General features: G+C 42.4%; 1 protein-coding gene across 1 annotated transcript; it reads right to left on the bottom strand.

Annotated features, from left to right (window-relative positions):
• Positions 1 to 225: 225 nt before the first annotated feature.
• Positions 226 to 4,716, bottom strand: sox4b (SRY-box transcription factor 4b). Its single transcript, XM_056444983.1, has one exon. It carries the CDS (start codon positions 4,132 to 4,134, stop codon positions 2,911 to 2,913), a length of 1,224 nt encoding a protein of 407 aa, XP_056300958.1. The 5' UTR covers positions 4,135 to 4,716; the 3' UTR covers positions 226 to 2,910.
• Between the last annotated feature and the right edge of the window lie 11,084 nt (positions 4,717 to 15,800).

Genomic DNA, 15,800 nt, shown 5'->3' with positions numbered 1-15,800 from the left:
TAGAAATGCAGTATGTTGTCAAACGATTTGGGATTTCCCAAATGCGATATCTCTCCGCCAATGGTAACCACTTTGTTTTAGAACCCATCCATACAGTAAGGCTTTGGGGTTCACAGTAAGTGGGTTCATAGCTTTAATGGGTCATCTTGCTTTGAATTCTATCCATTTGTAATCTTCTTGGAACAGTCGAAGAGAGATAAAAATAATCAAGAAAGAGTTGTAGAGTTTCAGTTCCAGCTGATATTTATTTCCTTCCTTGAAAAAGTTCTGTACACAAGTTTATATCAACAATCTGACAGGCAGTGAATGAACACAATTTAGCTGGCATGAGTTCCCCCCCTTTGTCTGAGTCTCAAAAAAGGGTGGTTCCTTTGTTTATGGCATGATTAGAGACAATAAATGATAATTCTACACAGCATATTGCACAGAATGGATGAAAAATAAAGTCAATATATTTAAAAATGCTTTCATATATATATAAAAAAAGAGTCCTGAACTGACCACCTTAAATGTAAGTAAGGATGTGTAAAAGATAGCAGTTCTAGACAGTGCCTGTCCTCGATAGCAACAACGTACATAAACACACAATCTTTTTGCTTTATGATACAGTCAAATATACAAAGATCGAGTTCACGGTTCATCGTTTTTCCTCATTTTTTTCTTTTTTTCTGAAAAACACAACAGCTAATAACCTGAATCTGAAATACAAATGCTATTCACCATGCCATAAAGATACTAAAACAATTATTAGCTAATAGTTAGCTGACGAGTACAAAAGATTATATATTCAAATACAATGAGAAACGCAGAACAAGTAGGTGTTGCGGAACTCAAGTCAGAAATTTGAATATGCTTGATGGTATCATCCTTGTTGTTTGCTTGCTGTATTGATAGACTGTCCAATCCAGAGGTGGATTGGCAAAAATGAAATCAATTAATGAAAACACCAAGAAATATGTCAAATGTAAAGCTACAATCTCATTTTTTGTCATAGGCAAGTCATCTGAAGGGAAATGCAAACAAACAAAAACAAGTGGCTGCTTAAGATAGTGATGCTGTTAAACCCACATGGTCCAAAGGAATAGCCTCTAGAAATAATGCATTCTTGTATCTTTAAGGAGCCTGCAGACTGGCACTGTAAACGTAGAAGTTAGGCAGATACATAGGCTGGTGCTGCTTTCAAGTGCTGTCGGAAAAAATCGTAATTGCATCCTTTCACTTCGTGGTTAGGTAAACCATGCCTGGACTGACAATTGTGGATGTTCGAGATTGGACATCAAAGTCGTCTTGTCAGTATGTGCTGGTACAAGTTAAAGAAAGATTGCCAGATTTGTGAATTAAAACACCAATAACACACCTGAATAATATGATCTCCTCTGGTTGGGTCACATAAGTAAAAAATACCTTGGTGCCTTTCATTTCTTCAAAATAAACAATAGGCACCACAGTGATAGAAGGTCTATTTTGCTGGTTGTCTTTACAAAAGCCTCTGAACAGGCGATACAAAATAATAAGATACGAGCTTACCATGACCACTTGAAGGCAGCATGAAAACCAGCCTGCGGGGTATTAACGTTAGGAAATCCAATACAGCTGTATTAGGAGGCTACACACACCGATTGTTGACTCCCCGTTTTTCTATATAGATTTGTACAAAAATACACTGAGAAAATAATCAAACAGTTTCCTCTCTTTTAATTGTCCAAAAAGTGTGTACATCTAAATATAAAATTAAATCAAAAGTTGTGTTTTGAAAACTCTAGCCCTTCGCCTGAGAAGGAAATGTGACAGACACAGACATACTGACAAGAAAAAGAAACAGGACTAAATCATGTATACAAGAAATTAAAAAGTGATCAAGTCGAAAATGCTTGGCCCAGTATATAAATACAACATCCCATATAAAATGGCATCTGAATACATGTACAAAACAAAGCTCAGAGGATGAAAAAACAAAAGATTGTTGAGGATTTCTCTATAGCTATCATCTGAAATTAAATCATTTTGGTCCTGAATAGTAGAGAACACGTGTATAAAGTTCAGCACAGATTTGAAGTTGCGTTTGAATCCTGAAGTTCGAAAAAATTACAACAGCTGGTGATTATTTCAATGTCCTTTTTTTTTTTTTTTTTTAAAGAGAAGAACCGAAAGCGAGCGCCACCTATCCATTTAAATAATCCTAATACTAGTTTTAAACTGCTCGACAGTCTCACAGAAAATCTCAGCACAAGATAGGAACAAAGTAGGCCATCATGCTTGACATGTTTTTTTGCTTTTGAGAAAAATAGTCGACTTTAAAAAAAAACATCAACCCACCTCTTGGTGACACACCACAATAAAAAAGGAAAAAAAAAAGTCGCACGAGAGTCCTATTTCTGTACCTTTTTAGTGGTGAAGTTCACTTGGCGATTGGTAAAAAAAGTTGTGAAATGTCCCTTTTTTTCTTTTCTTTTTTAAAAATCGGCAAACAACATTGATTAAGTGAACGGCGGACCGCATAACGTGCAAATCAATCACAGTTAAGTTGTTTAGTTCAGAAACAGGTCGGGACTAAGCCTTTCACCGTCCGGAAACAGAGCCATCCCCTCCGGGCTCTCCCCTGCTCGTGGCGGCGCTCCACTCGCGTGGTGGAGTCGAGTCCCCGGTCCACGCGCCCGGAGAAAAACCAAGTTATTCGCTTTTAAAGTTGAGCTTTTCCAAAAGGATTTGCAGCTCTTGCCTCATTAGGACGAACCGGGACTAGTTTCAGTGGCTTTTACTAGTCTGTTGTAGGCTAGTTATAACAAACTAGTACGCCCCCTCGACGAGGAACTGCTGTTTCTGTTTGTGGTCATATGTTAAGCTCGCAGGACTTTTACCTGTCGTTTTTTGTCGTTGTTGTGAATGTTTTTGTTGTTGCTCTTTGCTCACTCAGTACGTGAACACCAAGTTGGAGATGGTGGACTCCAGCCAGTCCCCGGATATCATTTCGCTGACTTCAGGCGTGCAGTAGTCGGGGAACTCAAAGTGAGAGCCGCCGGAGCCGGACTCAAAGTTCAGATCCAAGTCCCTGTCCAGCACTGAGGAGCCGAAGCTGCCCATCGACATGGTGTCAAAGCTGGGGCTCGGGTTAATGTCGAGCAAGTCGTCCTCGAACTCTTCGTCCTCCGAGGAAGAGGAGGCGGACGAGTGGGACCAGTGGGAGCCGGAGCGAGTCGGCGAGGAAGCCCGCCGACTGCTGTACGTGTGCCCGCCGTTGCGCTCCGAAGACCCGCCTAGGCTGCCGCCGCTGCCGGGGGAGTCGGCCCCCTCCTCCCTGCCGCTGGCCGCGTCCTCGTACAGGCTGAGCGGGTCGCTGGAGTCCGCCGAGCTGCTGAGCGTCGGGCTGGCGGGCACCACGACGGAGGACGCGGGGCAGACGCTCAAGTTGGCCCCGCTGCTCCCGAACACGTACACCCGCTTGGGCTTCTTGCCATCCGGTATCTGCTTGGCCGCCGAGGAGACGGATTTCGACTTGTAGAGATTGTTGTGGTGGTGCTCTGACGCGTGCTCGGAGGCAAACGGTGATGCTTTGGTGCTGCTACTGCTGCTGCTCCCGAAAAGTGATTTGTGGGGTTTGCTGCTGCTGCTGCTGGGTGATTTGGATCCGTTCTTCCTGGAAGATGATGATGTCTTAGTGCTGGTGTTGTTGGAGTTACCGCTGAGTTTCTCACTCTTGTCCCCGTTACTACCAGGCTTGGAGGCGCTTGACTTCACCTTTTTCCTCGGCCGGTACTTGTAGTCGGGGTAGTCCGCCATGTGCTTGAGCCTGAGCCGCTCCGCCTCCCTGATGAAGGGGATCTTGTCGCTGTCCCTGAGAAGCTTCCACCGCTTCCCCAGCCTCTTGGAGATCTCGGCGTTGTGCATGTCGGGGGACTGCTCCATGATCTTCCTCCTCTCGATCTGGGACCACACCATGAACGCATTCATGGGTCTCTTGATGTGGCCGCTGGGCGTTTTACACCACGCCGGGTTCTCCCCGGCAGTCGAAGCCGGGGAGAGAGGCGAGGCGGCCAGGTCCAGGTCCATGCACGCCCCGGAGTCGGAGCTGGAATCTCCGGCGAAAAAGGACAGCGCCTCGGCGGTGCTCTCCGTGTGGCTCATTTTCTGCACCATGGTGCCCAGTTACACACACAAACACACACACAGAGGGAGAGCAGTGTACTCGCTCTGTTTCTCTCCCTCTCTCCTTGGTCCCTCCGATTCACTTTCAAGCAAACTCAGCTCTTTTCTCCCCCGCTCTTCAGTTTGAGCAGAGTTTTAAAAATAAATAAAAATTCAGTCCTGAGATGTGCCGTAAACTCGAACAGTTCAGTCCAGTGTAGCCTCACAAGGCTAAATGTGAAAAGATGAAGAAAAAAAGTTTAATTTCCAGTTTCAGTAGGTGATAAAACAACACACAGCCCACTCTCCACTGTTCTCTGCCTCTCTCAGTCTCTCAACCTGTGTTATAAGATCAATTCAGCCGTGTGGTGGCTGAACATAGTCTGTGCAGCTGCTGACGCAGACTGAGTGCCACACTGTGCGCCCGGGCTCTTACAAAGGGCTCCCAAGTAGCCAGCAATGAGCAAGGTAAGTGCTTTTCTCTGCATCAGCTCTGTCTCCTCTCCTAGAAACAAAAGCCATGCATGCTGGGGAGGAAAAAAAGGAACCTAGAGTTACACTGTCCGCCTTCCATCTGCAGACCTGCAGTCGAGTTTCAAGCAGCCCTCCAGTCCCGGCCCCACTTGCTGGTATTTATCCCTTCCCCGCGATACAACGGCGATAAAAATCCACCAATGGGAGGCTGTCACTACCCTGCTCTGCGCGAAATCCACGCCCCCTAGCCCCCGATTGGACAAAAATGGAATCTAATAATAATCAGCGCGTGCAATGAGGAGCCTCGTGTCTGACCTCATTCCAGAATACAACAAGAAACTTCAGTTTTTTTAAAGAGACACTGACTTATGTTATGGAAGCCCTTTTTTTACCCTCCCACCGGCAGCCCATGTGTATACCATTAACATCCAACTATATAGGAAGCTAGCTACACTTTACCATATGGAAACTTAAACACGGAGCACAGTTTGTACTGGGTAGCCTGTAATAGAGAATAACATTAAATAATATGTATTTCATTTTCCGTGTTGGCTGTTATGAATGATACACACCTATATTATTGAATAGAGAAAACTTGGCGCAGGAACAATGCAACTGATCTAAATGGATTACCTATACGGTTTGTAATAACACTATAATAACAATAACTTAAATGAAAGAGTTGGCCTTTACTGATTTCTGCAATTGGTGATTGTTTGCCTACAGGTGGTCGCGGACTGAAGTCTCGCATCAGCGACACATTGTGGAACAACACCATGTTCAACAGTTGAGCCTCTCTCTCACGGAGCGCTTCACAAACAGGGAAACGTCTCTTGGACACATCATGATCGTTAAGCTGGTGTGAGAAAAGACTCCAGACCAAGCTGTATATGCTCCTCTCTCTCGCTCGCTCTCTCCCTCCCTCCCTCCCCCCCCCCCCCCCCTCTCCCTCTCTCTATGAGACAGGGTTGGGCGGTCCTTTGTCATATAACACGCATCGAACCAACCCCTTCTCCAGCACCCCAGACAGAGGGAAGTGAGGGAGGCGAAGAAAAGCAGGCGGCGGTGTGTGCAGATTGCGTCTCTGCAAGCAGACGCACCCGCACACCTCTACACGCTGACATCTAGGGCACTTTTCCGTGGAGGGACACACACAAGAACGGGACACACACACATGCAGAGCAATGCGCATTTGTGAAACACGTTATCCATTTTACGCACACATTAAGTTATGCCCAATTGACTTCAAAAGTAGGAGTGGACACAATAAATAACACAACCTCGCGCATCATTACATATCACATTGTTATGTATTCTGTCTCACTCTTGATGACATGTATAATCACAACATTTCTCAAACTGAAATGCCAACTTTACTTCATCCGAGTTATCATACTCATTGTCAATACTGTCCATTTTTATTCTCCTTTAAGGTATGAAGTATAAGTATTAACAAACACCATGATGCAGTAAACTGTGTTTATTCGTGTCACATGAAGTTCTCCCAACAAGATAATGACTCATGTATTTCACTTTTAAATCAGCGAGGAGTCCCAACAAAAACACCAAAACAAGTGAGAGATGAGGAGGCATACACGCAGACAAACACACGGAGGACAGAGGGGAGTCGGCTGGCCGCTAGATGGCGTCGCAGAGCCGGAGAGGACTCAGCTCGGCCGTGTTGCAGAACATTTAGGAAAGGTAACCGAGTTCAGACCGAGAATCCAGAGCCGTTACCAGAGGTGAATTACATAATGTCTCTGTGCGTTAGAGAGGCATCCAAGCAATGCTGCGTGTGTGTGTGTGTGTGTGTTTTAGAGCATAGTATTAGTGTCATGAATGGTAAGGGAGACCATGCAGTTAATTAAAAGGGAATGTAAGCACTATATGTAAGCACTATGGAGTTGGAATGGAAATTACATATCAACATATGAAATTAGTTAGAAATGTACCCATGCAGTGCATTAAAAGGGAATGTAAGCACTATATGTAAGCACTATGGAGTTGGTATGGAAATGACATATCAACATATGAAATTAGTTAGAAATGTACCTCTGTGTGTGTTTGTGTATGTGTGTGTGTGTGTGTGTGTGTGTGTTTTAGAGCATAGTATTAGTTTCATGAATGGTAAGGGAGACCATGCAGTTAATTAAAAGGGAATGTAAGCACTATATGTAAGCACTATGGAGTTGGAATGGAAATTACATATCAACATATGAAATTAGTTAGAAATGTACCTATGTGTGTGTTTGTGTGTGTGTGTGTTTGCGTGTGTGTGTGTGTGGTGGGGGAGGGGTAATAGAGAGCAAGACAGAGAGAGTGAATGAAATAGATGGTCAGACGTTCTGTGTGAATGAAAGGAGAGTTAAAGGTGACTTGGATCACCACTGGGAAATTAGTATGAAAGTATAGTCACCAGTGTTTCTGGATGCATTTCACGGTATACAATTATATTAAATATGGCCTCATATCTGTAGTGCATCCAAGTAAAGCAGTGGGTAATTGGGCTCCAATTTGTGTGTTCATGGAGCAGAACTGCAATGGAAATAAGAATGTTAACTCATAAACTCACACCGCTCCTCAATACCATTTTAATAAGCAACCGCAGGAAAACGTTATATCACATAAGTCGGTGCTGAGAATGCCTCGCGTGAACGGGACTTAGCCTTCTGGAATGAATACTTTAAATCATATGTGTTATGTGTAAAAAGATACTGTACACATTTAACGCAAAGGCATCCAAATGCATATTCCTTATTTTGTCTCTTCTCCACCAAACTCTCAGGAACTCGGTGCACCTGGAGTGACAGCTGCTGGGCTCTTTAAGCAAACAACTTATTCAGTACCTTGAGCAGGTGTCCTTCCCTTCTATTCTATTGTGTTCCACAACCCAAAGATAAATAAGACCTTTCACCCATAGCTTTGGCTTGAATACACACGTCTTTTTTTCTTGGCTGGCCGTACTTCTCTGTCTCTCTTTCTTTCTCTCTGTGTCTCCCTCCCTCTCTTAGTGCACACATTAGTATGCCACGCACATACACACACACACACACGCACACGCACGCTCACACGACCTGAAAGGATAAGTAGTGCATTCAAACTTTCCCCTCTCTCTCTCTCTCTCTTTTACTGCCATTGTTCCAGTGAGGTGCAGCTGCCACGCGAGTTGGAGTGGGTCGCGTGCCAACCCTAATCTCAACAGGTGTTCTTTTGGGTGCGCCCCCCCCCCCCCCTCTGCACCCACCCCCCTCTCTTCTCCCTTTCTTTGTATGTCTTCACTCTCTCTTTCTCACTCTCTCTCTCTCTTTCTACACCCCCCTCCCCCCCCACCTCCCCTGTATTCACTTTACAAATGACTGCTCTTGCTCTCTCCCTCCCAAATTCAAATGACCGTTTACTAGAACGGCCAAAATAATTCAATTTCATAGTTTACAATGTATGCAGATGAAGTACACAACTAATTGACAAAACAGCATACGACGTGTGTGCTAAACAAACCCGTTAAATAATAGAATACATAAAAAGATGAGAAATAGATGAACAGATGAAGGTAAATGTGGTGAAGACGATAAAAGAGAAGAGATCACATCCAAAAGAGAGGGGTCACATGTTGTATCTCTCAGTCCAGTCCCACATGTTTTTCCTCAGGCTGAGACATATTGTGTCAGTTTTTCTTCAAATGAATATTTAATTTTGTTTTGGTCTGAGAGTGTGTCAAACTCTTGTTAGTTTCTTTTGGCATAGAAAGCGATCTCTCTGTTCTTATACAGACTGTGTATAGCAGGAAGTATTGCTCCCTCGTTGATCTCTCTCTCTCCCCCTGTACTCTCTCTTTTCACCCATCTCTCATTCACTCCTCTGCCCATCTCTCTCTCTCTTCTCCTCCTCGCTTCAGTTTTGCTCAGCTTGTTTTATTGGCATGAATATTAGATGAACAGTGTTGCCAAAGGCCCCCCCCCCTCCTCCACCCCCCATCTCTCTTTCTTTTTTCTCCCCGTCTCCCTCAAGATAAATCTGATCTGAGGTCATCTGTTATTCAGAACACTGACACCATATGGTCAGCCACCCACTTCATCCAGTCAGTTTCATGAAAACTTAAAATCTTCCCATATTAAGTATTGACCGGCTGTCACAAACCCAGCTTGGAGTTTAGCCTGCTCGAACTTTAAAGTATCTGATCTATGACAAAAGATGTTGACATTAACAAGTCAACTTTTCAGAACATGTTTCTAAAACAAAGGTTATATTCAGACGCAAGTAAAATATAAGTTTTTACAAAAAGTCAATGAAAGATACAACTCTGTTTAATGAAAAAAACTGACTTTCAACTCTCCATTGAAAGGGAAATGTTGGCCTGTGTACTTGACAGCCATAGTGAAAAACTAATTTATATTACCAATTAGCATTCTGCTCTGCTCCATAATGCTGTTAATCACAGCCAGAGAAGGTCGACTTCTATTGCAATTAAAAATATGATGCTTCAGGCGCTACCTTGGTCAGAAGCTCAAAAAGAAAAAGACCCGTGTAGCGGTTGCCCCCGCTCAGCCTGTGTTGGGATTGGTTGGAATGGATTGTCCTATACACCCCATATAAGACAGTCAGTGGTGTAAAGAAACGTAAAAGTTATATTTGTTATTTGAGGATTTGTTTCGTGAAACCGATTGACTGAGTGGAGCCATGCATCCCGAGGATGTCGCCATCTTTAACGTTCCTTCGCTGAGTAAATGTACACGAACTCCCCGAAATCTGATATACCCCGAGGTCTGAATCGTGGTTTCTTCCCTTTTTTTTCTCCCGTGAAAGTTTTTTAGGGAGTTTTTCCTGATCCGATGCGAGGTCAAAGGTCAGGGATGTTTATGTGTACAGATTGTAAAGCCCTCTGAGGAAAATTTCTAAACAAAATATACTGAATTGAATTGAATCTGCGTGGGTCATTTACCAACATCCTAATGTTGGTCGAGCAGGAGTTAATACGAATAACCAGTGGATCTGGTGTGTCCAATCATATTTTGACAAAGCATGCCACTCAAATGAGAGACTGCAGGTGGACCACATACCTACCTCCTTCAGTGGCTGTAAAGGGATTTAATCAGCGGAAAGAGAAGGCATTTATAAAGGAAGATTAAAGATGCGGGTGAGAATTAAAAGTAAGTGTATTTGCAATTAGAGGTATCCACTGGTTTAAGACAGTTAGATCAAATGTATTAAAGTGGATCATGTTTTTTGAGAGAGCTAACCGTCACTAATGACAAAAAAAGCCACAGGTAGACAAAGAACAGTGTTAACCAGGTGGATGCAACACACTGACATCAAGATTGCAACGGGCGATTGGTTTTCAGGAGGAAAAAGAACAGCTCATTAAAACATTGTGTCTTCACATATACAATAGCCCCCCCCCCCCCCCCCCCCGCATGTATCACTTTAAACTAAAATACATACAATGAAGCTCTTTGATTTATTATAGTTTTGCTGTCATCAAAGTCAATGTTAACAACACAGTCCTTTACAACCATATAACAGACAGATGGCTGGTTACTGTATATATGAAATGTATTTATTCAGTCGTATTTCTAAAGCTTTGTTTGAACAGGTGTCTTCAGGCACAGATACAGACAAAGCTGCAGACATAAATACACACAAAAGATCTCACGCACACACACTCTCAGCAGTCAAACTCTTATCTTATCCAGAAAGAGCAGCTGCAAAGTGTGACCCAAGCTTAGCTGTTAATGATTGGTGGTGTGTGTTTATGTGCGTGCGTGTGTGTGTTTCAGTGTATTCTTATTTTACCCTCACAATCTCTACTCTCTCAACTGACAAGAGCTCATTATTAGTGGTCCAGCTTTGATTTGGGAAGTTCAGCAAGGTGAATTTGAACATCTGTTGCATTTCAAGGTTGTTTCTGAGTAGAATACACACACACACACACACACACATTCAGTAAGTAAACGTGTGACAAGCCATTTTGCATGATCACTCCATTTACACATTTGTTTTATATTTGCACAATGGTATGAGGTCATATGATGATAGTTGAATTGGTTCTTTACTTTGAGAAGATACGTGCAAAGGCCCCTCTGAATACAAGACTGTATTTAGCTTCAATATAAAGAAGTTTGTATATTATTAAAAGGGTTTAGCATATATTTATTGCCCCAAAATTTGCTTTTTGCAAAGCAAATACACAATCGTGCACAATACACAATCTATATTTCTGTCAAGAGCTGGAATCAGGCTGGCATAGCGATGCATTCAATAAGCACATCAACAGCACACAATTACCAATATTTAAGACACTTAAATATTCTGCTTCGTGTATGTTTGTGTAAGCTGTCCTCTTTCCAAGTGACATGGAGGAGAGAAGTGCAGCACTTGGCATCCTTCAGGATATATCTTTGTCATATCTGTATTTAGATTCTGTATCATTTATACATATGCAGTGTCTACATTATAATTCTTTTTTTTGGGTCTATTCTGTACACACAATTTCTATTGCACGTCTGTCCGACCTTGGAGAAGGATCCATCCTCAGCTGCTCTTCCTTGGAGTTCTTCATTCGTATCCCCCGTTAAACCAGTTTGTTTGGGGACTTTTTTGTCATTATCCCATGTGAGTGTCATAAAGGTCGGAGGATGTCATGTGCTGTACAGATATTACAGCCGCCTGAGGCAAATCAGTGATTTATGTAATTGGGCCATATCAATTAAATTGACTTAATTGACGCAGAATACGGAATGTGAGTCATATTGGAAAGAAAGCTTTCAGCACATTTAGCCCTAACTGACAGTTTATAACTGAAAAGGTTGATCCTAAAGGAATGACGGGAGGACAGTATGAACAGGCTTTGACAGGATGTAAAAGGCTCACGTTGGCGACAAAGGAATAATTATCTCACTGTCATCCTGAGATATAACAATGCTACACACTTCAAATGGCACATGCATATTAAAGTACTTAAGACATTTGGCATATGACCTTCATGTGGAAGGTGCCACAGTGCAGGACGCCCTGCTCTCTGTTGGCGTTGCAGCAGGTGACTGTAGAGACTTTATTCTGGTATGCAAGGCCGTGGAGTGGCTCAGAGCAGAAATGTGTGCGCCTCTGTGTGCATATTCTTGCATTATGGATTTGTGTGCATATGGCTGAGTTCATCTGTGTGTGTGTGTGTGTGTGTGTGTAGTCAGGGGTGACCAGTTGTCACGAGCTCTGACAGTAACCAGGTATCAGAGACACATGGTGTCACCTTGGCTCCTCCAACATTTTCTCCTGGGGGCTTGTGTCTGTGTCTGTGTGTGTGTGTTCATAACTCTCTTGAGACATCTCCTTACACCCCACCCCCCAGGCCGACTGCATGGATGACACACGGAAGGGTCCCTGGAGTGAAGTGAACCCCAGGTGATGAGGCGCCAGCATGTGTGCATGGTTCACATCTCTTGAGATTCACCACCTCCTTTAGAGAATGCATTATACACACACACACACGCACACGCACACACACACATAGTTGTGTTTTTGTTACTTTTGGAGACATTACATTGACTTATTCCTTTCCTGGAGACTTACCCGAGCCATAACTGCTGCCAGCCTGTGCTAACCCTAACCCTCAACCAGGTCTTCACCCCACAATGTCACTCTGAAATAAGATATATGTCCTCACAAGTGGGGTGAAACACTCCCACACAGACACACACACAGATGGCTTTGACATCATGTAAGTTGAGCTCTGCTCTTTCAGGGGATTGATGGTGCAGTCATTCAATATCAGGGTCGGGGTCAAAGGAGAGATGAAGGGTGGAAGTAGTGGAGGAAAAAAAAGACAAACAGAGAAAAGCAAGGGAATGACAGAGCGTAAAAGTTTAAAACTACTTAAAGTTCTGGATGAAGTCATTCATTCAGTGTAATGTGAGAATGTTTTGATTGCTGGAGTTGTGACATACACAGTACAAGATAATCATATTTGTTCAATATGGTGACCCTTCAATGTCCCCAGCTACGAGCAGGATGCAACACACTCGTCAACATCCTTTTTACATTTGTTGACATGTCAGTGTTACCATACTCTCAAAACATCTGGAAGCTCCAATTGGCTGAGCAGGGGAAACTCATGAAGACGTTTTTAGCCTCAGAAAGATTTAAGTTTTAGAATTTAAATTGAGTCCTGAGTGTGAGAGAAGTTAGTCCAGAGGACTAAGACCTGTTCACAAATGCTGCAGGAAATATGCCACATTGCGCCAGCGTTTTGAAAATTTTCAACAATATGGAATATTAAAAAGCATATTTTGGCGGCGCTCAAGTTAATGAGCCAAAAAACACTGAATATGAGAGTTTTCACAACTCTCCACTACTTGGAAAATGTAAAAGTGGAGTGTTACTGAACATTAAAATACTTGCAATTTTATTTAATCCTAAAACATTAGCTAAATATAAAACTTCATATGAGTTTTACAAAATAAGAAGATTTAATATGAGTGTTAATTTACTTTAAAATACTGTAGAAATGTTTTCTACACAATTAATATAGTGGCAAACAACTCTATGTAAAGGACTATGTGTTGTAATCAGAGCTTTTCTGTGCTTTGGAAATATTATGCAACATGTATAAAAGCAATGTCTCTGGCAGATCTCAGAGGATTTTTAAAAGAATATAAATATGTTTCTTTTGAAATTGGTTGGGTTTAACAAAGGTTTTGGTTACCTACCATTATTTCTAAATGAGCAGTTATGTGGAATTAGAGAACAACCAATTCCATTTAATATAGTTTTTTTTCTTTTCTTTTCGAGTTTGCCTTTCTGTAACAAACACGATTTATATTCTCTGTCTTCCAACATATTAGAAACATATTGAACGTAATATATCCTCTATCCAGCAGAGTGACATCGTTCTTTCTCACCAATTACTGACTGCCATCTTCCTCTTCACACCTGGCAGCCGTGGATGTGGCTGACAACGGGTGGTGTGAGTGACAGAGACAGAGGGAGAGGTGAGAATGAAAGAAAAGGGGCACGGAGAGCTACACAGACAGATTAAGTCAGAGAGAGGAGCTTTAAAGCAGTTCTCACTTGAGTTTACATTTCCTCTGAGACTCGACTTTCATCAACAGGAATCAGTAAAGAGGAGGACGCCGATAACAGTTGATATTTGGTAAATACAAAACATTGATGATGCTGCCACTATCTCATATAGCAAGTGCACGGATTAGATACAACGCCAAGATCCACAGACATTTCCAAATGTACAATTTTTCACAACCTGAATAAAACAAATGTTGGGATGCGAACATGATCACACATCTTTATTGATATAAATGAATTAATTGTATGTATAAAGCCTGAAGTGTGTGGCAACTAAAATACAGTTTTCTCTGCATTGGTCTGGAAGCTGAATGCCACGTGTTACCAGTGGGTGGACTGAGCCTTCATCTGTTGCTGTTTAGACCAGTGAAGCACCCTCCATCCGTCTGACGGCCATCCCTCAGATAACACTTTCAATGAAGAAGAGCCGAGGCTTGCTTCATCCACAGAAGCCCTGAAGGCACACAGTGGCACCCTCCACAGATCGGATCTGAGCAGGGAGGAGGGCAGCACAACACGAGTTTACAGAGGAACAGGGATATGAACAATGTGGACAAGACTTTAGAAAACAAACAACACTTGTGTGTATAAGGTAGAGATCTGATTGACTGTCGTCCGTCAATCAGAGGATCCGCGGTTCGATCCCCGGCTCCGTTAGCGCATGTCGATGTGTCCTTGGCCAAGACACTTCACCCCAAAATTGCTCCCGTAGCTGAATGTGTGTGAATGTTAGTTAGTCCCGATTGGCCGGTGGCTCCTCCCCATCAGTCTATGCATGGGTGATGATGTTGAGTAGTACCTGTTTACACTGGCATTTGGTTAAATTCAATATTCTATGGCCTGCTTTTTATATTCTGTGTTTATTTATTTGTATGGCACTATCTTTTACTGTGTATTGTACTTTGCTCTTTTAACTGTTGAAATGTTTGGCCCCTGTTATTGCCAAATTGTTTTAATTGACTACTGTACTGCACTTTGTGACACTTTCTGTGAATGCAAATATGTGCAATACAAATAAACTTTAATACTTTACTTACTGAATGTTAAATGTGATACGTTATTACCATAAGTATGTCTAATAATCTATCCGCCATTGTAACAAATCAAAAAATACATTATTGATGTATTCTTAAATAATTAGGTGTTATCAAAATGTGCTGTGTAGTAAGCTAGTTTATGGATGATGGTATTGTCATTATGGATTTCTACCGATATAGAAAGAAAATCCCATCCACATGGGACCAATTCTTACTCTAACAAAGTCACTCTAGACTAGACCTACCACCTATAGAGCTGAGGGGATGGACAAGTGGAACATGTAATCACTTGTCCCTCAGAAAAGGTGAGGAAGAGGAGGGAGAGGATATGAAAATAACAGGCTTCGTCTCAATGCTAAGTGTGTGACTTTGTCCTCGGTCCGTCTTTCCATCCTGAACACTCCAGAATCAAGGGCGAAGCAATTTCCTGTTATTACACACAAATGAGCAGGCAGACGTGAAATAGTTTCTCGGAGAGAGCTCTTTCCATCTTGTAAAAGCATTTTAGAATTGCAATATTTACCACCAAAATGAGGCAGATGATCAAATGTTGCTTTTGGTTTTCCAATGTTTCCAGAGGCAGACAAAAGGAAATTCTACATACATGTATGTATATCGTATACATATTACACACATACACATTTACTATAGGTTCAAAGACATCTGTATGGGGTTCATCAGTAGAATACTTAGGCGCTTATCAATGACTAGTAATAAAGAAGCATCTGCTGAAATAATGAAACATCTGCTTCTGAAGCAGGCCAAGTTGCACTATGAACATCTGGTCTTCCCAATAGAATAAACTCTCAAGGTTGCTCTGCTTTCATCACTTGAGTCATGACTTTCATAATTAAGAGGATTTACGTCAGGACTGCAGCTGAAAAATCTTGAGATTTCACATCTGGAAGGTATTCAGACTGTGATAGAAATAATGAATGAACAAGATTCTTGTCTAGGATTAGTATTTGAGACTTTTGATATGTGTGCGGCCGTGTGCATGTGTGCATGTGTGCATGAGGCATGTCTGCATGCACATATACACCCCCACAAATACACAAGACTGCAGGTGACACTGATTGATGGTTGATGGATGGC

This window comes from Pseudoliparis swirei, chromosome 22 (assembly GCF_029220125.1).
Source record: "Pseudoliparis swirei isolate HS2019 ecotype Mariana Trench chromosome 22, NWPU_hadal_v1, whole genome shotgun sequence".
NCBI classification, from domain to species: Eukaryota; Metazoa; Chordata; class Actinopteri; order Perciformes; family Liparidae; genus Pseudoliparis; species Pseudoliparis swirei.
Note: the sequence above shows the minus strand (reverse complement) of the source record. Positions and strands in the feature narration are given on the sequence as shown.

Excerpts from the sequence above, each read along its gene's own strand:
- sox4b (XM_056444983.1), bottom strand. The coding sequence starts at position 4,134 with ATGGTGCAGAAAATGAGCCACACGGAGAGCACCGCCGAGGCGCTGTCC.